Genomic DNA, 26,081 nt, shown 5'->3' on the forward strand with positions numbered 1-26,081 from the left:
CAGGGGTGAGCTGTGCAGGGGTGAGGTGTACAGGGGTGGGGTGTGCAGGAGTGGGGCATGCAGGAGTGGGGTGTGCATGGGTGGGAACTGAAGGAATGGGGGTGTGCAGGGGTGAGGTTTGCAGGGGTGGACTGCAGGAATGGGGGTGTGCAAGGGTGGGGTGTGCAGGGATGGGGTGTGCTTTCACCCATCATAGCTGCATTCCATATCCAAAGGAAGGCAGGGACAGAAGATGTGTATTTGCTAATTGAAAGAATGAGCCCCAGTAGGAGTGTCCAGCACATGACCAGACAGGAAGCCAATAGCTCAGGAGGCCCAGGCCTCAGACACAGACGCAGAGTGGACAGCAGAATGCAATCCAAGACCAAAACAGTTCCTGCAGACTGTGCGATGAGGAGGAGGGCTAAGATCTGACCCCTAGAGAACACTGGCTGAAGGAGATGTTGGAGAAGCCCAAAGACATGAGGACGAGTCAGGGAGGTAGCAGGGTAGCCAGCAGACTTCAGAGGGTAGAATTCAGAGCGCAGGGCTGCAAAGCGCAGGAGCCATGAGCATCAAAAGCAGAGGAGAGGGCTGGAAACTGATGACTAGATTAGGCCACAATGTCTTCGGTGATGTCATCAAGAGCTCCTTTTAGCAGGATGCTGAAGAAGGGTGCTAGAGAACTTAGGAAGCGGCTGGAGGAGAAGCGGGAAGGCAAGTAGGAGAGAGGGACACAGATGTGATCTCAAGACATCTTGATGACAGAGAGCAGACACATTTAAATACACCTATGGGGGTGTGGGAAACCTCTTTAGCATGAGGGACCTTGGCCATGTTTACAGGTTGGAGGAAGAAACCAAGATGGAGGGAAATGAGTCAGGTAGAGACAAAGAAGAAAGGATCTTGAGGAACTACAGGTCTTTAACAAAGTAAGGCTGCCAGTCTTCTAGAACAGAGGCTAAGGAATGAGGACAGGTGGTGACATGGCTAGTCAGGATCAAGACGAGGGGGTCCCATTTGGTGCAATTTTCCTCATCAAGTAGGAAGCAGCCACCTGCTTTGAAAAATGCCAAGGGGAAAATGGAGTCAACATTGAAGAGGATGATGAAGACTTGAGTCACCACTGAAGGGAGTAGGAGAAGGACCTGGTATTGAGGACCAGCACTCAGAATAAAGGCTACAGATGAATGGTCACTATTTGGGGCTCTCAAGCCAGAACAGAAGCCAGATTACAGCACAAGATTCTTAAGAAAAGAAAGAGGTACATTTTGTTGGTAAGAGATGTCCAGACAAAAGAGTGGTGGAGGCTTAGTGGAGAGTTGGGAAGAGGGGAGCAGACACAGGTTACCTGTCAAAGAGTGTTGGCCATACAAAGCAAATGATGACAGGTGAGGGTCCACAGAGGTTTTGTTCTTGTTTTTAATTTTCCATCTACATCACCAAAGAAGACGCAACCAGAAGAGAGTGAACGAAGCAAGGTCAGATGAGTGAAGAAACAAGATGTTAAAAAGCCAGAGGGGATGAATCTGCCCAGGAAATGGTGTAACCTCTGTCAAAAGAAAATGGAGGAAAAGAGATGGGCACAGAGAGGGGCTGTGGAGACACAAAGGGAGAAGTCGTGCACATTTTTCTCACAAGACTAATGAAACCAAAATGTGGGTTTTAAAAGGGCAGGGGACTTGCAGGCAGAAAGGTTTTAGAACTGCTGAGAAACCAAGCTAGGAACCATGCTTGGACTTTTGATGGGCACCTGACCAAACAATGAGTCCAACAGCACTTTTAGTTCCCGAAACAGCACTGTACAGGGGATTTCTCAGTCACTGACACACAGACACACAGAAATATTAAAGAGCCAAGTGGCCCCTCAACATTACTGAATAAGATAGTCTCTGCTAGGGCGAATACTGGGAAGAACAGAGAGGTGGACAGGTCAAATTCGTTATCAGAGGTTGCATGTTTTGTGAAAATAATATAAGCCTTAAATAATTTCAAAAGGCATCTCACATTTGAGATAAAATTGGGGACTTTAAAAACACCTTCCATATTTGCATGTAACATTTTAAACATAGAACATAGAGTACACAATTATGACTGTGTTAATGGCTCTGTCTGTTAATCCTAACATCTGCATTCTGAACCAGTTTCAAATGATTTGCAGGTAATATTTTTGTGCTTAGTAATTTTTGATTGGAGGTCAGGCACTGTCTATTGAGTGCCTCACAGGCAGCTTCGTAGTACTGTAAATGTTCAGCTTTGATCTGTGATCCAGTTATTGTCCTTGGAAATAGCTTCATACTATCAGATCTTGCTTTAAAGATTTGCTAGGTGGGCCATAGTAGCACTCAATCTGGGCTAGTTACCCTCCACTGGGGAGGTTGGCAAGACCTGTTTATAGTCTCTAACTGAGCTCCAAGATGCTTGCTTGAGGTTTCTGGTCTTAGTGGTAGGAGCAGGTATTATTTCTGATCTTGTGTGTATACCAGACATGACCATTTCTGATTCTCTTGGATGGTCTTTCCTATAGCCTCAGTTAGTTTCTTCACTCTGGTCAGTACTCAGCAGAAACTCCAGGGGCTACTTAGTAAACTGCCCAGGTGGTGGAACACTGCTTAGCATGCCCGAAGCCCTGGAGTCAGTGCCCAGTATTGTATAAAACCAAGTGTGGTGCAGTCTTATAATTCCAGCACTCTGGAGGTGGAGGTAAAAGGATCAGGAGTTCAAGTGAATTTGAGGCCAGCTAGGGCTACATCAGAACCTTTCTTTAAAAAAAAAAAAAAAAAGGGAAGAAGGGGATTGGAGAGATGGCTCAGTGGTTAAGCACACTGGGTACTCTCCCAGAGGGCCTGGGCTCGAGTCCCAGCATCCACATGACAGCTAACAACCATCCCTAACTCCAGTTCCAGGAGATCCAATGCCCTCTTGTGCCTCTGTGGGCTTTGCACAACACAAGTATATTTCCATTCATGCAGGCAATATACTCATACACATAAAATGAAAACAAATTTTTTTTTAAAAAAAAGAGGAGAGGGAAAGGGAGGGGAGGGGAGGGGAGAGGAGGGAAGGGGAGGGGAGGGAAGGACAAAAGTTTCTCCAGCACTCTCTCTCCATAGCCGTCTCTTCTTCGGAACTCTTCATGGCTAATGGCCGTGGTGTTTCTGGACTCTCATATTCATCTTCTCAACGTAGGGAGTTCATAAAGGTCCTCTCCTTTGTTCTACAGTCTAAAACTCTCTCAGTACAGGTTTAGAACACTGCTGGGTTATCCCTAAAGTGCCATACTTCATGACTGATTTGTTTTGATTGTGCTGCTGGGGATCAAACCCACAGCCAACAAATTCTAGCCAAGTGCTCTGTTAGTGCACTACAGACATGCCCAGCTCTGAAGGCAGTTTTACTGCATTCATTTCACGTGACTTAGTTCCCATTTCTCTTGTCTGATGTCTGGAGTATTGCAAATCATTGTTTCATTTATTTTGTTCATATTTTATTTGTGTGACAGCTGAATAAATACAAACCTTGCTATAGCATCTTGACAAAAGTAAAGACCAATTTGCAAATCTCTTAGATAGACCCACTGAAGGGGTACTCCAATTGCCTCACCCTGCATCCCTGTTCAGCATGGAAGAGGCCAGAGCAGTCTGCATCCCTATTCCCTATTGGCAATTTGGGCAACCCTTTCAGAGGATGGCGTGATAAGAATAGGAGGTAGGAATTGGCTAGGCAGTTAGGGTAAAAAGACCCCAAAGAAATGTAGCCAGTTTCTGGGCTAAAAGTCAAAATGTCCTTGGGCCTGTTAGTAACATACTCTGCTCCAAGGCCAAAAATGTCAAGTGTTTGGAAGCTTGTATCTAATCCTTAAAAGCTTTTAGGGTTACCTTTTCAGAGGGAGGAATGTTGGAGGGGAGGGAGTTGGCATGGATTTGATCAAAACACCTTATATGCATACATGAAATTCTCAATAAAGTTTTTCTAAAAATTAAAAAAAAAGTAAAGTCCCCCTACAGGTATTCCAAGAACTATTTATCCCACCAGCTTAAAGGCCTGATAAATCCACATATAGCTGACTACAAAAGGCTTCCTGAAGTGCTCTCTACAATTGTCCACTGATCCTTCTGAAGAGACTCCAGAGGGGTGTGTGTGTGTGTGTGTCTACTCTGTTTCATAATATGCATCCATTGATACCACTGCTATCTTGGCCACTGAAGACAGTAAAGGACTAGAACATTAGGAGAGATACCCTCTGTCACATGGTGATGTCTCTGGGATGTCTCTAGAACTCTGTCCTTGCTGAGCTCTGATGCCTTTTCCTTCAGGAGATTTAGGGGTCCTGACATCCAGATGACAGAAGAGCTAAGGAGAAGATGGCACCCACCACATCCCATGGCCTGTTCTTTACCTTTGTAATCATTCCGCATTTCCAGAATTCATCTGGGCACAGTTCTTCCTAGTAGGTATCATGGCCACAGAGAAACAGTAGTCGATTTGGTTCAGAACTAGCCAGGCACATTGGTCAGTGTCCCAAGTGTAAGAAAATAAAAATGGTAAGAAATGTGATCACACAGGAGAGCTGGCCCTGTTGGCTACATTTATCTGCATCTTCCACAACCAGAACCCTCAGGCACGTTGCCCACAGGTGACTCTTGAATTAGCAAAGGGACACTCCAGAATAAAAGAAAAGACAGCTTTCAAGAGCACAATGGGGAGCTCAGGGGAAACTTAACCTCAGTGGTGCTCTATATCACACTCGACTGGCCAGAAATTATTCTGGAAATAAGAAGCCAATACCCAGAGCTAGACTTCACCCAGTCCTATGTGTAGCAGATTTCCCAACACCCCTCAATGAAAAGAACCTCACATTTTGATGAGACTTGTTTACATCAGCATCTCTCCATAGGATTTATATTACCCTACACTCATGCAGCACAGAGTAGACTAAAAAGAAACATGCTTATCATGGCATGTTCCCCCTTTTGCATGAAATAAAATTATAATTTTGCTTCCAAAATGTACATGATATGTTTTAATTAACCATTAAGTACTGGATTTTAAATGCATTTTCACTTGAACATATCACCATCTTTAATTTACAAAGGACCTGGGTGTTGGTTAAGCCTTAAACAAAACAAGCTACCATGAAAACAAAACCATCATGTGAATTCTAGCTAAAGATGCTATCTGAGATTCAAAGACAACCAAGCCTGTCAGGTTAAAACCACAAACTCAGTGCATACTTTAATTTATAAATGGGAATCTATTTAATAAATGAAGGCAAATATTTGGGGAAAGACCAAAGGCCATAAAAAAATCCATGAAGAATGAACCATTTACTTGTGAATGAATAACCAAGTAAATGATTACTCCCTTGGTCAGATCACAAGCTAGTGACCAAACCCCAAAGATTCTGGTACAGGAGCAAAGGGAAGGAGGCAGAGCCCAGTGCTGCCTAAGGCTACGTAGTGTTGTCCCTGGCACCGAACACTCCATCCTACAGAGATGAGAAATTAGTAGCAACAAGCACATTCAATCTCTTAAAGCAAGTCTGGCTTCTGGGACTTAGAAATGCAAACACAAATTAATTTATTCATCTTAACAGAGCTACAGGAAGCAGGTATATATTACATTTTTTTTATGCTGAAAGAACCAGCCATTGTGGGGGCTGGTTTTCAGAGACCCCCTCCAGAAACAATTCCCTGGGCTGACAATTCTCTGACTCTAATCCCTCTAATGCTTCAGAGCAGCCAGAGCACTGAGGGTACTATGACTACAGCTAATTTGCACACACAACCCTTACCACTCATGGCATAGTTGGTCCTCAGAAAGCAAAGTCAATAGCAGCAATCCAGGCATTAGCAGAACCCTTAAGCAGTGTCTTAGGAAAAGGTGAGGTCTGGTAAGTGAATTCAGAAATAGGGGCAAAATAATGTTCCCTGAAGGCCAGCAAGCAGGAAACTGGCAAAGCAGAAAGTGCTGTTCTCACAGAGAATGAATCCTTCCTGCACCTTCCCCACCCCGCTATGACATATATCCTGTGACATTCAGTTGCTGCCTAGAATTTGAAACAATGGCTGAGCATTAGGGCTTATGTAATCATATTATTTTCCAGTGCCTTTTAGATGATTCACTATCAAGTACCTAGAAGTAAATGGGATTCAGATTTCCTTAAAAGTAGGTGGGTACATAAGCTGCACCAGACCCTAATACAACACTATGCATGTGTGCTTATGTGCATAATCCTGTGAACACTTCACAGCAATCCTGGGGGTAGGTATCATTAGGCCCATGTTCTCCACACACAAGATGGACATTGCTTGAAATCACTCAGCTAGTTTAGATGCAGGTGGCAGAACTGGTCCATCTGGCCTAAAGCTAATGACCTTCTGTCCACCCACTCCACATCTCCAGCAAAGCAAGAGACCCTAAACAGCAATTCTTGGGGGTGGAGGTTGTGTATAAAACTCTATTAAATACAGTTAGCACTGACACTAGAAATCAGTTCTTTTGGGCATCTGATGTCATAGGAATCATTAATAGGTCTAAAAGCAAACCTAGTTAAAAAGAGCTACCTGAAAGCCAGACTTATTTTGTAGAATCAAATAAGGAAATAAAGAGCAATTTCTCTCCCATCTCTGCTCCCTCAAAGCACATGAGAATAGTGAGACTGTACTATCCCAAACTTGAGATAAGGCATTGCTGAGAGGATTGGGTGCTGAATGGCGTACGAAAGGTAAGATTCAGGGGAGGGAAAGTGTTTTCAGATTTGTCTCTAGCAAATTCACTAAAATCTCCCTCATGGCCATTGTGCACTGCCCAGTGACATGGAACAAATGTTCATATTCAGAACAACAAACTAAAGCTGTGAGTGGAAGCATGGAGATGTGAGGTCAGAAGGCATTCAGATGGCAGGAGGGGCTGGGGGTGCACTGAAAGACCTGGCCCTTCGAATGGGAACATTTCAAGGGAACTATCTACTCCATACAAAATAAGACAGATCTGCTGCTGACTAAGCACATGGGTACTTGACTATTCCTGATTACATGGAAACTAGAGCTAAAGACAGTCAATATTCAAGCCGAGCGTGGTGGTGCACGCCTTTAATCCCAGCACTTGGGAGGCAGAGGCAGGAGGATCTTTGTGAGTTCGAGGCCAGTCTGGTCTACACAGTGAGTTCCAGGACAGCTGGGGCTACAAGGAGACCCTGTCTCAAAAAAAGACAAAAAAAAAAAAAGTCAATATTCAGCACATTAGGTAGAAGACTCCATGAAGATTGAACTCAGGATACCTTCGAGTATTCACAGAAGCAAAGAAAAAGGATGGGGAAATCCAAGGTTTCAAAGAACACTTGAGAGAGAGGTGTGGAAAAGGTATGATGGGTCAGGTTGCAGACACTCTGCAGTGGAGCTCTTCCCTAGCCTGGCTGAGTGTTCCTTCAGCCCGCTCTGAAGAAGGGGACAAAACAGAATTCTACAGAACTATCATTCACAAAAACATTTCTGTTAAACAGTATGGTTCCCTTCCAGTTAAGCTTCTATCTTTGTGCATGAATCCTTCCGGAAGTCCAACATTACAGAGGATATTATGTTTTGCTCCAGGTCTGTTGTATGCTCCTTTGGCTGAATGCTCCATGGGGATGAGCTGAGGGGCACTCAGACATGTGCTCTCCCCACAGAATGGTATTTGGACACTACAGAATTATGATTTATGTAAGAGTCAGTACACTGTTCATATGAAATAAATTATTCATTTGAAAGACACCTAAACTCATGATCTAAGTGTTCATTGCCAAAATGTCTGTAACAGGGAGATTTAGGTCAGCAAATTACATGGTCAGAGTATAAAAAGGATCACTGATGAACACGTGACCACTTTTAAATCAGTTCTTTCTCCAATATCCTTTCCCACCCAAGACCACCCTGTCCCTGCCCACCATGTAAACAGCTGCCCTTCTCCCTTTCTAGGTATGAGACACAGCCCATAATACTACCTACAGAGTAAAGATTAAAAAGTGAGATCTCGTGGTCAGGCAGAAGGTCATGAAACTGAATGACAAGCATCGTACTCATTGCAAAGCCCAGACAAAGCAAATCTGGGGCCCTGGGCCCATCAACAAGGAGGAAGAGATCAACACTGATGAGCAGTGTCTGGCCACTGGGAACACTGTCCCCCTGAGATAATCTTGCAAACATAGCCCTCTTTGGAACAGTGCTGGGAAAGTCAGCACGATGCTTTCAAATCAGACAGAGATGTGTACACTGTTATTTGATCCATTCTTGGTTCTAAGAATTAGCACATAAGTGCCACTGTAACCCAAACACTGACAAATATGGGATGAAAGAAACTGACTTTTATTGTTTTGGCTGTTTTTTTAAGACAGGGGGCCAATCAAACTTGTTTTTGGGATGTGTACTATAAAAATAATTGAGCCACTTTAACTGGAATCATTTAAGTTTGCCTGGTCTCAGTTCCCTCATGAAAGGGACACACCTGTAACTTATCTCTGGTCTAATAGCTGAGGCGCAGCAGAGCCAGCACTTACATTCTGATTTTATCACTTTCGAGGCTGGGCTAAGTCCCCATGTTAGCACTGAGAGTTTGTAGGCATTAGCAAGACTGTTAGTTCTTGCCTTCTACCATGTGGGTCATGTTGCATGGATTGAAGTCAGGCCCTCAGTCTTGGTGGCAGGTGCTTTTATCCACTAAGTCATCCTGTCAGCCCTTCTGTCAACTCTTAAAAGACTATACCAAGGGGCTGGAGAGATGGCTCAGTGGTTAAAAGCACTGACTGCTCTTGCAAAGGACCCAGGTTAGATTCCCAATACCCACATGGAGGCTACAAACTGTCCTTGACTCCAGTTCCAGGGGAATCCGAAGCCCTCTTCTGACCTCTGTGGCATTGCACGACACGGGTGCACTCACATACATGCAGGCAATATACAAATACACATAAAATAAAAATAATAAAATAAAAAAAGATACAGGTATTAAAAGAAAAAAAGACTATACCAAAGCAATTCACTCCCTATGCATTTTTCTCCTGAATGTTTTTTCAATTGGCAAACCTCCTAATCGCCAAAACTTCACCTTAACCAAATTAGATAATTTTGAATACAATGGGGGCATCCAAAATGATCAACTACAATCAGTCAGTGTTGGCTTGGTTCAAATCTGCTGCCATGCCCACTTATACAGAAATTTCGATTCAGTCTGAGTCCTGAGAGTCCATTTTTTTCTTCCAAAACTTGTAAGTGAACCCATTACTTCAGAACAAATCCTCTTCTGGCCATTTTGCACTTTTTGAAGTTCCCATTTTTCAGCACTTGGTAAATACCATACTTAGGGACTCAAATAATGACTGTATCTTCATGTACATGAAGCAACAAGTTCATCAAAATCCAGGAAGAACTAAACTTCCAAAAGCTACATGCTAAGTCTACCCACACTTAGCTACGGCCTGTTTACAGCTCCAGTCCTTCACTGGAAAGACAAGCCACCAGTATCTATTAAAACTACACAAGAGGGCCAGCATGGTGGTGCACACCTTTAGTCCCAGCACTTGGGAGGTAGAGACAGAGGCAGGTGGATCTCTGTGGGATCAAGGCCACCCTGGTCTACACAGAGTTCCAGGCCGGCTGGGTTAGAGGGAGACCCTGTCTCAAAAAGACCAAAAGAAAAAAAACTCACACCAAGCTCAAGATCAAAGGCATCAGTCTAAATTTTCTGACCTGAGTTTTTGAAGGGTGAGGTGTGCAAATAAGATTTTTTCTTACTAAGTCATAACCAGTACTGAATTACAGCTAATTACATTGAGCAGTGTACAGACTTGTTATATATTTCCAGATTCAAGTTCAATTCAAGTTGAACTCTGAACACTTAGTAAGCTCTATAACGGCTTCTAGTGTATTTTAGAACAATAAGAAACCAGGAATTCATAGAACATGAGAAGGTTTGTGATGAACTTGGGATCAATTTTGCTTGAGCAATGTACATGAGATCACTATAAATAGGTGCAGGTTATGTTCTTCAGGCCCCTAGTTACAAAAGATAAGAAGCACCAAACTGCAGTGAGCTTCATTTAAGTGACACGGGTATGTTCTTGAAAGAGGAAATGGTGTTATCAGATTGTTGACTTTGTGCCAACAGCCATGACAGACAACATCCCAGGCCTCATGGCTCAGTCACATTCCTCTATCTGCTGTAATTCTAACTCACTCACCATATTCTTTCTCAGGCTCTTCACGTGACCAGTTCCCTGTCACCACAGACAGTTTTACAGACTACTCTCATCCACCTTTCCTTCAGATCTCTGGCTCAAATGATACAGGGTGCCCTTCATGACCACCATAAACAGAACAGCATACACATACCTCCTATCTCTGTTTCCTTACTCTGCCTTTCCATAGCACTTACCACCTGGAATATTATATTATTGTGTCTAATTATCTGTTTCTCCACCCATACACCAAACTGAGTTCTATGAGAATAAAACAGTGTCATTAGTAAATACCATATACATATATGGGTAAATAGACACATCCATACAACCATTAAATAATTTTACATATAAGTACTCTGCATATGGATGGATAAGTGGATAGGTGGGTAGGTGGACGGATGAATGGATAGATGGATAGGCAAATAGATCTCCTAATAAATTAGACTCAAGTGGTAGACCTTTAGGAATATTGCTCAATCTAGCATACTGTGTAGCCAAATATAAATTCATAGAGGTAGCAACAATTTTCTCCAAAATAAAGCGAGCACCAAGCTGCCACATACAATATCTAAGGTAATTTCTGATGTACACAAGGGGTATTTAGAACCCTAGGCTACTATACCAATGTGGAGCAGGGGTCTCCCTTGAGACCTAGAACCCAAATCATCAAGTCACAATACTGAAGACAAGATCCAGAGGAGAAGAAGTGGGGAAAGGAGAAATGTGTCCCTCTACCTGCGTTCTGACATAAGGTGTAACTGGGGAAACCTCAGAAAGGAAATGTAACCATGACTGACCAAGGAAATGGAAACTCTGCTGTCTTGCTCATTTGACTAGAAAGGGCAGAAAGATAAGGAGCTTCCAGAAATAAAATTGAAACATAATTAAAATAAATGCTGGAGAAATACATTTTTCAATCAAAAAATTACATCATTTCTGTTTTACTCAAATTTCTGTTCCACTGAGAGAATACCATGTCAGTATAATTTCAGTGAAGAAAGAACAGCTTGAAAAACAACTACTTAGACTCTGTTTTGCAAGAGCCTTGATTCCAAGGGAGCATGCAGCTATTGGTGGTGCACTGAGCAAGGCTCCTGGTCTTTGAGCTGCTTCAGACATGCAGCTATCAGTGCTCACACCTCCAACCGCTTGCTCAGAAGTGTGGTGACCACCTTGATCTGCCCAAATAAGCAGAGCTCGCATGACACAGCCTGTAATAGGCATCTCAAAAGCTACAAACCACCAGAGGCTTTGGGCTGTTTTGGTATCACTTCCTGACCTTGTGTTTTATGAGAATAAACTTTTATGTACAACTGGCTGAAAAAGTGTACTGCATAGTAAAAACAATTACAAAATATAGTTTTACAACATGACAAGTATGAGCCCATCCAGGGACGCCACAAATAGAAAAAAAAAAAAAAGGCTGAATTATTCTCTTCCCTATATCACTAACTGTCCTCAGTCTGTTACACAGCATACATAAATATTTGTCAGTGTCTTCTCCCCATGGTCACTAAATGCTTGGCTTTTGGGAAAATTGACCTAGAAATTCTAAAACCTTGGGGGTTCAAGGACTCCTTTATATTCTTGAGTTACTGAGGAATGAGTTTTGAGTTATGTGTATTTATTAATATTGGCCACATTGGAAATTTAAATGTGAACATTTAAACATTTGTTCATTGACTTAAAACAGCAATAACAAATCCATTCTATATTAACATAACATTTTAATGAAGGGTAACTGTATATTGCAAAATAAAGCAAAAACTAGCGCATCACACTTTTTACAATTTGAGATTTTAAGAACTGACTTAAAAGAAGCAGCTGCATTCTCACAGCTGTTTCTGTACTTTGTCTACTACAATGTTTTTCTGGTTAAAGAATATAAATAAAATCCAGACTTTCATTGAGTTTAGTTTAAGAAGAGAACATTTTAATAGCTTTTTCGGTTAATTATGAGTATTTTTCTTTGATCCATCAAAACTGAACAAGCAGTAATGTCTTCAAAGTTAATTCGATGTGGAGTATAAAACTTGTCATACACCTACTTTAAAATTCATCCATCTAACTGGGCGTGGTGGCACATGCAGTTAATTCCAGTACTCGGGAGGCAGAGGCAGGCAGATCTATGTGAGTTCAAGGCCAGCCTGGTCTACAAAGTGAGTTTCAGGCCAGCTGGGGCTATAAGGAGACCCTGTCTTCATCAGTCTATCCTACAATTTCAGCATCATAATGGTTTTGTAACATCTTGTAGTGGTCATTTTGTTTTTTTTAATTTTATTTATTATTTTTATTTTTATGTGTTTGAGTATATTGCCTGCATGTATGTGAGTGCACCTGTGTTGTGCAATGCCCATGGAGGTCAGAAGATAGTATCGAATCCCCTGAGACTGGAGTTACAGACGGTTGTTAGCCACCATGTGGGTGCTGGGGCTCGAACCCAGGTCCTCTGTAAAAGCAGCCAGTGCTCTTAACCGCTGAGCCATCTCTCCAGTCCTGTAGTGATCATTTTGAAAACAGGTGTTTACTGAGTCACACAGCTCTTCCAAAAATCGGTCCATCTCATTACACAATTTTAAAAATCACCATTTTGAATAAATATAAACAGCAAACTTAGGAGGAAAACCTTCAAGTACTGCAAAGCTGTTAAATTCACGTGGCAGAGGTAAATGTTCCAAAATTCTGTGTTTTAAAGGCTTTGATTGGATCACTGGCACCAAACCTTTGTGATTGTTCGCCTTTAAGTAATTTTCAGGGAAATAGTTCACTGATTTCCAAGTTCCATAGCTACAGTTTGTTTGTCACTCTTCCAAAGCAGAAATAATGTTTGATGCACAAAAAGGCCAGCTGAGCAAACAACTTCAAGACACAAATGCTTTCCTTGAGACACAGTTACTGCGGTGCTCAGCTGGCGGCTTCACACAGGCTTCCCCTTCTGCCGCAGAATTACTCTGCAAAGATGTGCAGCTGAGCTTTTCGAACATCACTAATGCTGGGTGCCTCAGCAAAGGTAGCAAGTGGAATTCGCTTGCTCTTCGCCGCAACTATGTGGCAATGGAAAACAAACGGCACCTGCACAATGCGGTAAGATTCGTACACCGGTGCCTGAAACTCTACCCATCATGTGTACTATCAGCAAGAAAAAAGTCAAAGCAGTTAAAGAGACAAGGACATTTAAGTATTGCAAGAAAAACAAGTTTGAACTTTGGACCTCCTGAAAATTCCCTCAAAGCTCTCATAAGTCTACAGGATCACATTTTGAGAATGTATTTTTTTTAATGTCAACAAACCATTCTTTAGATTTTATCTATAGTAGAAGACTAGTAGGTGGACTAGTAGGATTCAAGTAGGCAAATGCAGCTATCATAACCTAAGTTGGACTCGTTTTCATTTTCCTCTGAGTCCTAGCTCAAGGTCTACATTAAGAGAATCTACTGATGGCATAATGATAGTCGGTTTGGGGACATTTTAAACTCAATCTGCTAAGACCGCTTGACGTGTAGGTTGAAGGAGGAGGAACTCATGGAAAAACTTGCAAAAAAAAAAAAAAAAAAAAAAAAACCAAAGAAACAACCCACCAAAAGTAAGACTCTGGGGAGGACAGCATCATGACACCTCTGAAGCCAGCTCTCCTTCAGGGCAGAATAGAAGCAGCAGTATAATGTCTTGTGTTGGGGTGTTAGTGTGTACCCCAAAGCTCATGCATAGGAAACTTAAGCTTCAATTCAAGTATTGGCCTGTGGAGCTTAATGGGAGGTGGTTAGGTCAGGAGGACTCCGCCTTCTTAAAGAAACAGTCATTATCACAGGAGTGGATTTGTTATAAAAGTGAGTGCCCCCCCACTTTCTCTCTATCTCTCATTCATGTGATTCCTTCACCATATTATGAAGCAGCAAGAGAGCCCTCAACTGGAGGCTTTCCTGATCTGAACAGGTGGGTGGGCCTGGAAAGATGTTGGACTCACTGTGATCAGAGTCTGGCTCTGGGCTCTAGAATTTATTTCCAGTGGATCACAGGGAACTGGTGTCTGCAGGCTCACTAACTTTTTGCATACTGAGAATCACACCAGCCTCACAAGTTTTGGGGGAGCAAATAAAATGATGTACAGCACAGCAGGGGCACACAAATGTCCAGGGTAAGAGGCCACCCCGAGGAAGAAATAAAGGCTGCTGTGGTACCTTCTAACCTGTGAGTGTAGCACTTTGGGCCTTCAAGAACACTGACATATCCACTCAACCCTAAGATTAATACACAAAAGAAATAAAATTTAAAGCTAGCATTTAAAAACTTAAGCCAAGAGCCATCGGGGGCTTCAAACATGACAAAGGAATTTTACAAGTCAGCTGTCAGCATAATAACTCTTGTCCCTTTAAAAATGGCATGCATGAGAAGAGTTAAGATGCAGTATGACATTGAGGGTCACAGCTTTGAAGCACTAACACAGCTTGCTTCGCTTGCCCTCTTGGCCCAGGCGCCCACAGCACTTGAGTGGAGAAAGAGCATCGTTATTATGAGGCAGTGGTTTAAGACAGGAAACATGAGCTAAAAACAGAGACAAGGGGCCAGCAAGAAAAAGAGCTGAGTCTTAGCCTGCACCATAACGCACTGCCTATTTGGGAGAATAAACGGCCACTAAAGTTCCAGTGTCTTTGTATTGTTGCTGAGAACTGTGCATCAGTTCTAAGCAAGGAGTCCAAGCAAAAGGTGATTCAAGGTTTCTGCAAAAGCAAACATCTTCTTTTCTAAACAGGCCTCAAGTCCACAAATAACAGGTGTTTCGTGAAAGTTTACTTTCATTTATTCTACGAGTAGGCTCTTCCCCAGAACTGGCACGGAGTGGAATACTTTGATATGCGCTTTAGTGATGCGGGGGAAGTCACAAGCACATTGGGACCTTTGTCATCCTATTTTTAGGGAAACTTCTATTCTTAATTCTCTTAATTTACTTGATTCGCTCAGGAAATTGTCTTAACACCAAGCTTTGCAACTGCGAAGTGTTATGCAATTGCCAGACGCCAATCCACTTGTCATTCATTATGCATGAGCTCTTCATGACAGAATGAGAGGAATTATCTTACCCCATCCTACCTGCAGATTTTGACTCACAGCTTAATATGTTAGCATATTTAAAAATCTTTCCAAAGTCCTTTAAGTACTTAATATTTTAACTTACTTTTTCATAATGTGTAAAAGTTGATGATTAAGGATAAAATAGCCTCCTTCAAAATACGCTTCCAGCTTCAGTTTATAAGGGAGGAATAGCACACATATTCAAAGTTAAAACATCATTTTGATATCATACAAGCCCAGATTCTGGGTTTTCTTTATAAGATAGATATTCTCATTTTTTACTTTATTGTACTTTTTAGTTTCTTATTAATACATGCAGAATTAGACAGAAGGTCGTGAGACACCATGTGCACCACGCAAGTATTGTGTAGCTTTAATAATCACTCTATGAGGGTTGGGGAATTGGCTTATTTGGTAAAGTGCTCAGAGTATAGATCTCAAGCACCCACCTAAAAACCCAGGTGTGGTGGTGCACACCTTCAGGCCTGCTGCTGGGGAGGTGGAGGTGGGGGGAAACCTGGAGCTCACTGCGCAGCTAGGCTTACGGAATCAGTGAGTTCCAGGTTCAGTGAGCGACTCTGTCTCCAAAGTGTGAGGTGAAGAACAGAAATCACTCAACACCATCCTCTGGCTTCCACAAACACGAGTGTATGAACACACGCTCAAATCAATCAATCAATTAATCAAACAATTCATGGCTAATCCTATCCTTTCTGCCTACCACTGGGTTATTCAGACATGAACTCCCGATGTTGTACAAATTTTTAATAGATGCATATTTTATTTTAAATAATCATAATGCCACAATTGCTCATTAATAATGTTACCAATTCCATATAAATATCACACGTCAATCATTGCTCCCTCCTTCACAGTTAGTGTTTGACTAGGATAAGGATGGTCCACACATTGCACCCAATTAAAATGTCTCTCTTTTGTTATTTTGGCTCTTTCTCTTTTTGTTTTTTTCCTTTAAACTGTGGTCAAAGAAACCAAGTCTCTCTTCCTATAACATGCCCCCATTGCCGAGATTCTGCTGACTACATCCCCTGGTGGCATCCGAGCTGTTCTCCTTCCCCCTGTGTTTCCCTGGAACCCGTGGTTAGATCTGGAAGCTGACTGGACTCAGGCAAGCCTCCCTCCTCACTGGTGTCATTTGCTTCCATCAGGCTGGGCTGAAGAACTCAAACCATGTATGTTCTCTCCAAATCTTATAACATCACTCTATATTTTCTAATAACGCTAATACAGCACCATTTTTAGCCTATTCTCAAGTGAAGCCTATCACACTTTAATTGCTTCCTGTTGGCTCCCTTCCGATAAAGCAGTTCTATGAATTCAGTTTGGTGCATTTTCATCACTTTCCTTTATTTCAACTTTTTTTCTTCCACTCAGCTTTAAGTGCAAGTTGATCCAATATAGTGACAACCGCGGACGTAGCCACAATGGTCTAAAGGTGCCATTAAAAATCCAGGTCTGCTTCGCTGCCATCATAAATCCCAGTTTGATGAGACTACAGATCCCACTGCAAGCTCCAGAAATACTTGGCCAGAAAGGAAAAGACTGACATGAAACAGCCTTTCCAAAATAACAACTCATTCAGTCGTATCTCCTGCCTCAGCACTAAGGGATTCTGCATCCGACTGAGACAGGTAGCGCCTTTCTCAAACATGAGGTATTTCTGATCTGGGCTTGGGCTTTGCAAGAGGTTTCCACAAAGTAATGGTTGCTAGTAACAGCAGAGTTTTTCTGACTCTATCTTAATTCAATGAAAGGCCCACACTGTAGGGTTTTGAACGGGTTCATCTGTTCTTCTTACCCCCAGCTTTAAGCATAAACCACACACAGCAAATGGCACCATCACACTAAGAAGAAACTACTTGTATCCCAAACACAACATTGCTTTTCAAAGTCTTTTATGGTACATTCTTTATTATTATTATTATTATTATTATTATTATTATTATTATTATGTGTATGAGTGTATTGCCTGCATGTATGTAAGTGCAACTGTGTTGTGCAATGCCTGTGGGGGTCAGAAGAGGGTATTGGATCCCCTGGAACTGCAGTTATGGATGGTTATTACCTGCCATGTGGGTGCTGGAACTCAAACCCTGGTCCTTCGCAAGAGCAGTCAGTACTCCTCTTAATATGGTACATTCTTTGTTCAGTCTTTATTATCAAACATTTTCATGCCAATTTGGAAGATATTATACAATCCTGGGAAAACTTCCTAGCATACAGTAAGCACTCAAATATTAATGGTACGTCAACAAGTGTTTATTAAGTAAAAATTGACAGGATGTGAGTTGATTTGACATATTGTAAGCTAAAGTCCTTAAATATCGGTGTTCTACAGTACAATGTTGGGCAGGCCTGGTTCTCTAACTTCTAACTGGGCCTTGAGTTCTACTAGCGCCTGGAACTCAGTTCCAGATGTAGACATCTAGCCAAATTTCACACTTTTATTTCCAATCCAAGTTAGACATATCCACTTGGATTTCCCACAAGCACCTCAAATTCCACCTGTCCAAGGCTAAATTCATTCTCTTCCACCCTGATGCTTCTACCCTGGTAATGACCCCCAGAATATTATCTGAACATCACCTGAGTCCTCTTTCATCTCTGACTTTAAGTGGACTGTCATGTTCTATTCATTTTACTATCAAACATCTCGCCACACGACCTATCCCTCTCAATCCCTTTATATTCCAACTTATCTCAGGCCTAGTAGCCTTTCCCCCACTCCCTTATACAGCTTCACAGTCGTTCAATGGCTCTTCACATTCCAGTCTTCTCTAACACTCCCTCCCCAGCCCTAGAACCCACTGATACTGAATCCTATCTTGTTTTTCACTGCTTAAAACTCTTCTCAAGCTAGGTATGGTAGTGCATACCTTTAATCCCAGCACTCAGGAAGCAGAGACAAGCAGATCTGTGACTTTGAGGCTAGCCTGGTCTACATAGAGAGTTCTAGGCCAGCTGTGGTTATAGGGAGATCCTGTCTCCAAAAAATAAAAAATAAAAAAGTGGCTGGAGAGATGGCTTATTTGGTAAAGTACTTGCTTCACAAGCATGAAGATCTGAGTTTAATCCCCAGTACCTATGTGAAAAAAAAGAAAGTCATATACAGTTTATGCCTGTAATCCCAGAGCTGGGGAGGTAGAGACAGAAGACTCCTCTGGGCTTGCTGGCCAGCCAGTCTTGTTGCATTAATGAGCTTCAGCTCCAGTTAGAGTTGTCTCAAAAATATGGTAGAAAGTGATTGAAGAAGACATCCTCTATCAACCTCTGGCCTCTACATGCATGTACACACATTCACACCTGCATATGCCAACACAGTAATGTTTCATGTACACACAGACCTCCCTTCTGGCACCCTATTGTTACTTCTACTAACCTAGAAGTATTATATGACCCTGCAATTTACTGTCTAACATGGTACCCTTCACAGAATGTAGGATGCTACTGTCTAACGTTATGCTGGTAGAGTGACAAATGGGACTGTCCTCTCCCAAGTCCCTATCAGTATGCCTCCACCTTCAGCACCTCCATACTACTTCTGTCATGTTATGGCTGGAATGATCTAAGATGACTGCTGGGAGCAAGGCCAAGCCAGGACATGTTCTCAGAGGCAAATCTAGGCTTTTACCACAGCTGTGGGAGGTGCGAGGTGGCAGTGCATCCCATCCTCTGCAATGACAAGAGAACTGCATTTTGAGGCTAAAGCCACATGAAGTTGAGCCCCAGACAATACTCCCACAGAGACAGAGCAGATTTGAGACCTAAAATATATCCCACACATAGATGCCATCGCTCCTGAAATTTCAACATTAGACTATTTTTCATGTATAAAACAGTTGCAGCATCTTTTAAAACATAAAAACATACTTAAGAGGGGTAGAGTACTAAGACAGGAAGCAGTATTGCTGTAGTAAGAATCAGTCCATGAATTCACTCTCTTCCGTATCAGCAACTATTCCTAAATGGAGAAGACTGCTGTATTCTTACTGAACTACTTTAGAGGGAAGATACAGCTGGCAAAGATGAGCTCAGCATCACACAGGGTTAGCTCTAAATGGAATCACACTGCAAGGCCCTAGTAAGGGCACCTCCCATATAATCTGTCATTTCTTCCTTCTTATCACTAAAACTTAGAAATAAAGAAAATGAGAAGATGCAGGTGTATTCCCACATCAGCACAAGGAAGATACAACCTTAACAACATCCATTCTAACAGAGCTAGTGCAGTCAGACCTGGTATAGCACGTGCTGCCTTGTGTTACTGGTACCCTGTCAATGCAGAAAGGTGGCTCCACACATTTGGAATCTCAGCCACTCCTTGTTCTGGCCTCTTTTCACACTGCTGGGTTTCTCTGTATGGTGGAAGGCCCATGTGCCACGTGCATGGTGAAGAATTTCTAGTAACAACACTCTTTAAGACTACATTCCGTTTATTTCACTGTGTGACGTGCAAACTCATTTGCACTAGTGGGCAGACAGAAAATCTTCAAAATGGCATCTGGACAATTTTTTATGTCCAAGTGGTCTAAATTTTCTGCTAATTTCAGCACTACACAAAGGCTCTACTTAACAAACTTGGACAGCATAGTGAAAATCCTTAACATCAAAACAATTTCCCCATATGAGTAAGAAGAGCTGGCTGAAAGAACAGAGAAAATTATTTCTCAAAGAACCAATTTGCAAAATGCCAATACCAAACATGCAAACAATTAAGCCACGTGCTTAAAAATCTTCATGGGATTTTAGTAATAGTAGAGAAGTTTTCAATGACCTAATCCTCCCACCAAATAATTAAACTATTTGGAAAACATTTAAAAATAACTAGTTGAGGGCTGGAGAGATGGCTCAGCACTTAAGAACGCTGTTCTTCTTACAGAAGACCTGGGTTCGAATCCCAGCACCCAGATAGAAGCTAACAACTGTCCACAACTCCAGTTCCAGGGGATCTGACAGCATCTTCGGTCCTCCACGGGCATTGCACAACATGGTTGCACTTACCTACATGCAGGCAATACACGCATACACATAAAATAAAAATAATAAAATACTTTTAAAAAAAACAAAAACAAAAATAAAACTAATTGAGCATACCAAAGAACAATCAAAACCAGGCACAAAATAGAGGGAATCTGTCACCTGAGAAAAGGGAATCGCAGTGGGCAAGAGCCATATCTCAGCAGTTAAGAAAACTGACTGCTCTTGCAGGGGACCCGGGTTCGATTCCCAGCACCTACATGGCAGCTATGAACTGTCCTTAACTCCAGTTCCAGGGGAATCTGAAGCCCTCTTCTGACCTCTGGTGACATTGCACGACACGGGTGCGCTCACATACTTGCAGGCAATACACGCATACACATAAAATAAAAATAATAAAATATTTTTTTAAAAGATCCATATTTGTAAGCTTTCCTCCAGATTATGCCATCAGGCTCCACTGGAAGCCACAGTTATATCAACTTGAGAAGTGAAATGGCAAAGCTCAGGACCATCAGGTAACTGGACATTCAAGAGAGAAATCCTAGGAAGGACAGAGCCACAGAAAGAAGAACTTCAAATATATCAAACTGTGCATGTGCAAGAAAGACCCAAAATGTCCAGAAAATGTAGGAGCTAAAACACTACAAATTTAAAAGGACTTAAAACACTCTGGGATCTCTGTGGAACACCAGTTTTGCCCTAAGACTATGGAATTTGTCCTGGAACTCAGAAAGGTGAAAGAGTTTTGTTCTTAAAAGCCTTCACAGTATTGAGGGAATCAGTCAGTGACTTTACTACTTGCTAGAAAAGGAAGAGGAATAAAGGAGAACTCTTATTGTTTCTTATAGTATCAATAAGAAAGAGCATTTGTCAGAATTTTAAAAAAAATTTTTTTATTTATTTTTAATGTGTATGAGTGCATTGCCTGCATGCATGTAAGTGCACCCATGTCATGCAATGCCTAAAGAGGTCAGGAGAGGGCATCAGAGTACCCTGGAACTGGAGTTACAGATGGTTGTTAGCTGCCATGTGGGTGCTGGGAACGGAACCCAGGTCCTCTGCAAGGGCAGCCAGTGCTCTTAACCACTGAGCGATCTCTCTAGCTCCCCATTTGTCAGAATTTAACAGTTACTTTTACTGAAGAAGAAGAGGAGGGGGAGGACGAGAAGGAGGGGAGGAGGAGGAGGGGGAAGGAAGGAAGGAACCAGGGAGGAGGGAGGAGGGCTAAGAGATAAAGTAGAACCAGAATGAAACTTCTTCACTTCAGTGAAGTCATCTGTGGAACACCTGCTGCCAAAGTAAAAACCAGCTCAGACTGAAGTTCTTCCTCACAAGACTGAACAAGTAGGAGACAAGGATTTAGGTCCTGGAGTCTCAGAATACAATGAGGCATTTTAAAAGACACATAAGCATAAGAAAACTGTCTTTATATAGACAACATGGTTATCACCTAAGCATACACACACACAAATACACATCTATTAGAAATAGTAAGTGAATTTAGTAATGGGGTAGAAGTGTATAAAGCCAATATACAAAAAGCAATTTCTCTATATTAACAACTTCAAGTGAAAATTTCAAAATTCCATTTGCAACACCACAAACCTTAAAGTACTTAGCAATAAAAAATTTTTCAAGAACTCTTGAAAATTATATAATATTAGCAATCCTAATGATATTGCTGAGCAACATTAAAGGCTATTCACAAAGGGAGAGATACACCATGCTTATGGATTTGAAGGTGCTTTTAATAATTAAGATGCCACTTCTCAAATTGATCTAGAGATTTAACCCAATTTCCAAAAGCTTTTGTGTAGAAAAATATAAGCCAACTCTAAAATTGACATCAAACTTCAAAATAAAAAGCAAACAAGAAGTTGGAAGACTCACACTACTCAACATTAAGTCTTACTATAAAGCAAGAGTAAGGAGGGCAGTGTGGTACTACCTAAGGATGAGCAAACAGATCAACATAGACAGCCCAGAAACAGACTCGGACATGTGGTCGGTTGGTTTTCAACAAAGGCACCATGATGATTCAATGGGAAAACAGGAAGCCTTCTCAACAAATGATGCTATAACAATAGGATTAGTACACGTATACACACGCATACACATACATGTGAGCATATATGCGTATACACTCTCAATTCCTACGATATCACAAATATTCAGATGGAACATTGGCTTCAACATAAAACTGTAAGTTTCTAAAATAAAGCCGGTGGCTGTCTCTGTGACCCAATGATAAGACTTCATAAAGAGGACACAAAACATACAAACTATGAAAGATGTCACTGATACATTGAACTCCATCAAAATTAAAAACTTCTGCTCAAAGATACCATTAAGAAAATCAAAAGAGCAGCTGGAGGGATGGGTCAGTGGTTAGTAGCACTGGTTGTTCTTGCAGAAGACCCTGGTTTGAATCCCAGCACCCACATGGCAGCTAACAACTGTCTGTAACTACAGTCCCAGGGGATCCAACAGCCTCTTCTGACCTCCAAGGGCATTGCATGATATGGGTGAACTTACCTACATGCAGGCAATACACGCATACACATAAAATAAAAATAATAAATAAATTTTTTTAAAGTTGAATAAAACAAAGAAAATCAAAAGAGGCTGGAGAGATGGCTCAGTGGTTAAGAGCACTGACTGCTCTTATAGAGGTTATTTTAGAAACTTACAGTTTTAACTTTTTTTTTTTGTCTTTTTGAGACAGGGTCTCCCTCTAGCCTCAGCTGGCCTGGAACTCACTGTGTAGACCAGGCTGGCCTGGGACTCACAGAGATCCGCCTGCCTCTGCCTCCCAAGTGCTGGGATTAAAGGCGTGTGCCACCACACCGACTCAGTTTTAACTTTTATGTTATTATTTTTATTTTCCATGTTATATGAGTGCACCTGTGTCATCCAATTCCCTCGGAGGTCAGAAGTGGGCTTTGGATCCCCCGAAACTGGAGTTATGGATGGTTGTTAGCTGCCATGTGGATGCTGGGAACTTTAAAAATTCTTTTAAAAAGAAAATCAAGAAGAATGGATATAATCATGCATGCCTGTAATTCCAGCCACTCTGTAGGCTGATGCAGAAGGATCCCATGTTTAAAGTTTACCTGGGTAACTTAGTAAGACTCCATCTCAAAAGCAGAAAATAAAAAGGGACTGAGGATGTGCTCTGTGGTAAAGCACTTGCACAGCATACACAGACCCTGACTTTAATGCCCAGTAGGAAGAAAAGGAGCAAAGGCTGTGGGAGATGGGGAAATGTTCGTCATGTGTCATACATATTTTCACATAGGTCTCACATTGAGAAAACATAAGAACTCCCATAAAGTAATAAAAAAAAATCATCTGATGTGGGGTTGGGATATTATTCAAAATAAAGGTAAAATACTCATATTACGGGACTGGAGATATGGCTTAGCAGTTAAGAGCACTGACTGGTCTTGCAGAGGACCTGGGGTCGATTCCCAGCACCTACATGGCAGCTACTAACCGTCCTTAACTCCAGTTCCAGGGGAATCCAAAGCGCTCTTGTGACCTCCATGGCATTGCACGACACGGGTACACTCACATACATGTAGGCAATACACTCAGACACATAAAATAAAAATAATGAATGAAATATTTTTTAAATACTCATATTACAATGGCATGAATGAGTCTCACAGAAATGATACTGAGCAAAAATAGCTAGACACAAAAGGAGACATACCACACAATTCCATACATGAACCCTAGAATGGGAAAACTGCTTCATGGGACAGGAAAGCATTGTACTTATTATTACCTTGGACAACAGGAGGGACTTACAAAAAGCATAAGGAAACTTTTGACAGAGTGGTTCTGTATTTTGGATCATGAAGCTAATTACTGTCTCTGCATTTGTTGAAATTCAAATTATTCAGTTTTTTTGTCTTTTAGAGACAAGGTCTCCTTTGAGACAAGGTCTCTTCCAGCTGGCCTGGAACTTGCTGTGTAGACCAGAATGGCCTCTATCTTACAGAGATCCACCTGCCTCTGCCTCGAGAGTACTAGGATTAAAGGTGCATACCACCCATGTCTGACCAAGTTACTCACTTCTGATCTTTCACTTCACCATATGTAAATTTCTCCTCGATTTGGGAAAAAAAGAATTTCTGTGGGGTAAACAGTTTGGTAGCAGCAAATAAAGCACAGGATCCCTTAAAGGATAAGAATCAAGTGGAGATTATAAAGGAGGGAATATGATCTTCAAATGTCTTTTAGAGACATCCAGAGGCAAACGAAAAGCTTGGCACAAAACCAAGGCTAAAGGAGAGTTTAAGAGGCATGACTCAAAAGAAGCAAGGCAGTGCAGCACTTCAGTGAGGGTAATCATGGATAAAATAAAAACTCACTGAATATGATAACATGACACAAAACTGACAGACCTACGAAAGTCATTAAACCTGGCCATATGTGAGCCAATAATCGATTGCTGGGCAACAAAATTCATCCAGTCCCCCAAAACTTACAAGGGTGATTTTTAAGCATCTTCTGGAGGTTTTATCTTTAGGAAACTGTCCTGCTATAATTTCCATGATAGAAATTCCTCCTAATTATGTACTGAAATTATAAATATACTAGAAACTACCCAAAACTCAGTCCTACCTTCAGTAAAACTCCCGGTTAGGGTTATTACCACAAACACCTTCCCCTCAGGCTCCAGATCCACCTAGAAAGAGAGAAAAAAAATACACATTACATTTTAATATTAAATTATTTTTTGTGTATCTTAAATAATCCTTCACAGAGATGCCTAAATATATAAACTATAGCCATAAATTGAATCTAAGCCTTTCATTGCATAGCAGGGGGGCAAGGAAACAGGTAACCGCTTAGGAGCTGGGGAGGCTTAGAAAGTCAATCTGAAAGAAACTCTCCTCAGAGCATCTTCCCTCTTGAATTTTCCCTCTCTCTCTCTGCTGCCCGGCATGGTACAGAGGGGGGCATATGCTTGCTTAATGCTTTTGAGATATCCATTCCTTATGACCACCTCGAGAAGGAGCCGCATGCAATTGAAACTCATGGCAAGTATATGAGGAGAAACAACTGAAACAGGCAAGGTGATGAATGAATGTGGCTCAGTCAATTGCAAATCTTTAGTTTTATGGAGTAAAAAGTATGAAGAATCTGTTTCCACTAAAGTCTAGTCCACGGTAAGGAAGCACAGGGAAGGGGGTGTGGGGCCTGCTCCCTTCTGACTGCTCCTAGGAGTTTCAACATCGGCTGAGACATCTAGTCATTCTTTCTAAAGACCCTCAAAGAGTGGAGCACCAAGGATGGAACTGCACCCTTCAGATCTGCTCTGATCTTCTGATCTTCACAAACCCTGGCCGGCAGGCTCTGCCTGTCTTCCTGCAGGACCCTAATTTCACTGCCCACCCATGTCTCAAAACTCTGCAGCACGAGAAGCTTGTGGACTCAAATATATGCATTTACAAATGTCCTAAAATAAATCTGTCAGAATCCACTCATGGCTCCACTCCATCTATGACCTTTCATCTGGAAGAAGAAAGTCAAGCAAGGCCAACTATAGACAGAGAAGATGATCTCTGGGGGTAGATCAATACATTTACATACTTGGCAAACTGCATGGGACAATAGAATGTGCCAGACCAGGGCTTCCCTCTGACTCCACTGAGGGTGGTGCTAGAGTGGCCTAGCTATTTCACCACCCCATCTCCCTGTTCTCTCAGAGTTTAGGGGAACAGTCATGCAGCATTCTGGCCAGGCTTCCATTACAGAACTTAGCAGTAAGCCAAGATCCCTCAGAGTGGGCTGGCCTTTCGATTAC

At 41.9% G+C, this 26,081-nt stretch overlaps 1 protein-coding gene across 1 annotated transcript in view; it reads right to left on the reverse strand.

The window, feature by feature from the left end:
* The window catches only part of Prkch (protein kinase C eta), a 231,036-nt gene that overhangs the window by 138,195 nt on the left and 66,760 nt on the right, over positions 1 to 26,081 (reverse strand). The window contains exon 2 of the mRNA XM_008850507.3: positions 24,896 to 24,959. Within this exon, the coding sequence (XP_008848729.1) occupies positions 24,896 to 24,959 (64 nt within the window). The remainder of the gene's footprint in view (positions 1 to 24,895; positions 24,960 to 26,081) is intronic.

This window comes from Nannospalax galili, unplaced genomic scaffold (assembly GCF_000622305.1).
Source record: "Nannospalax galili isolate Female #2095 unplaced genomic scaffold, S.galili_v1.0 scaffold144, whole genome shotgun sequence".
In the NCBI taxonomy this organism is placed as follows: domain Eukaryota; kingdom Metazoa; phylum Chordata; class Mammalia; order Rodentia; family Spalacidae; genus Nannospalax; species Nannospalax galili.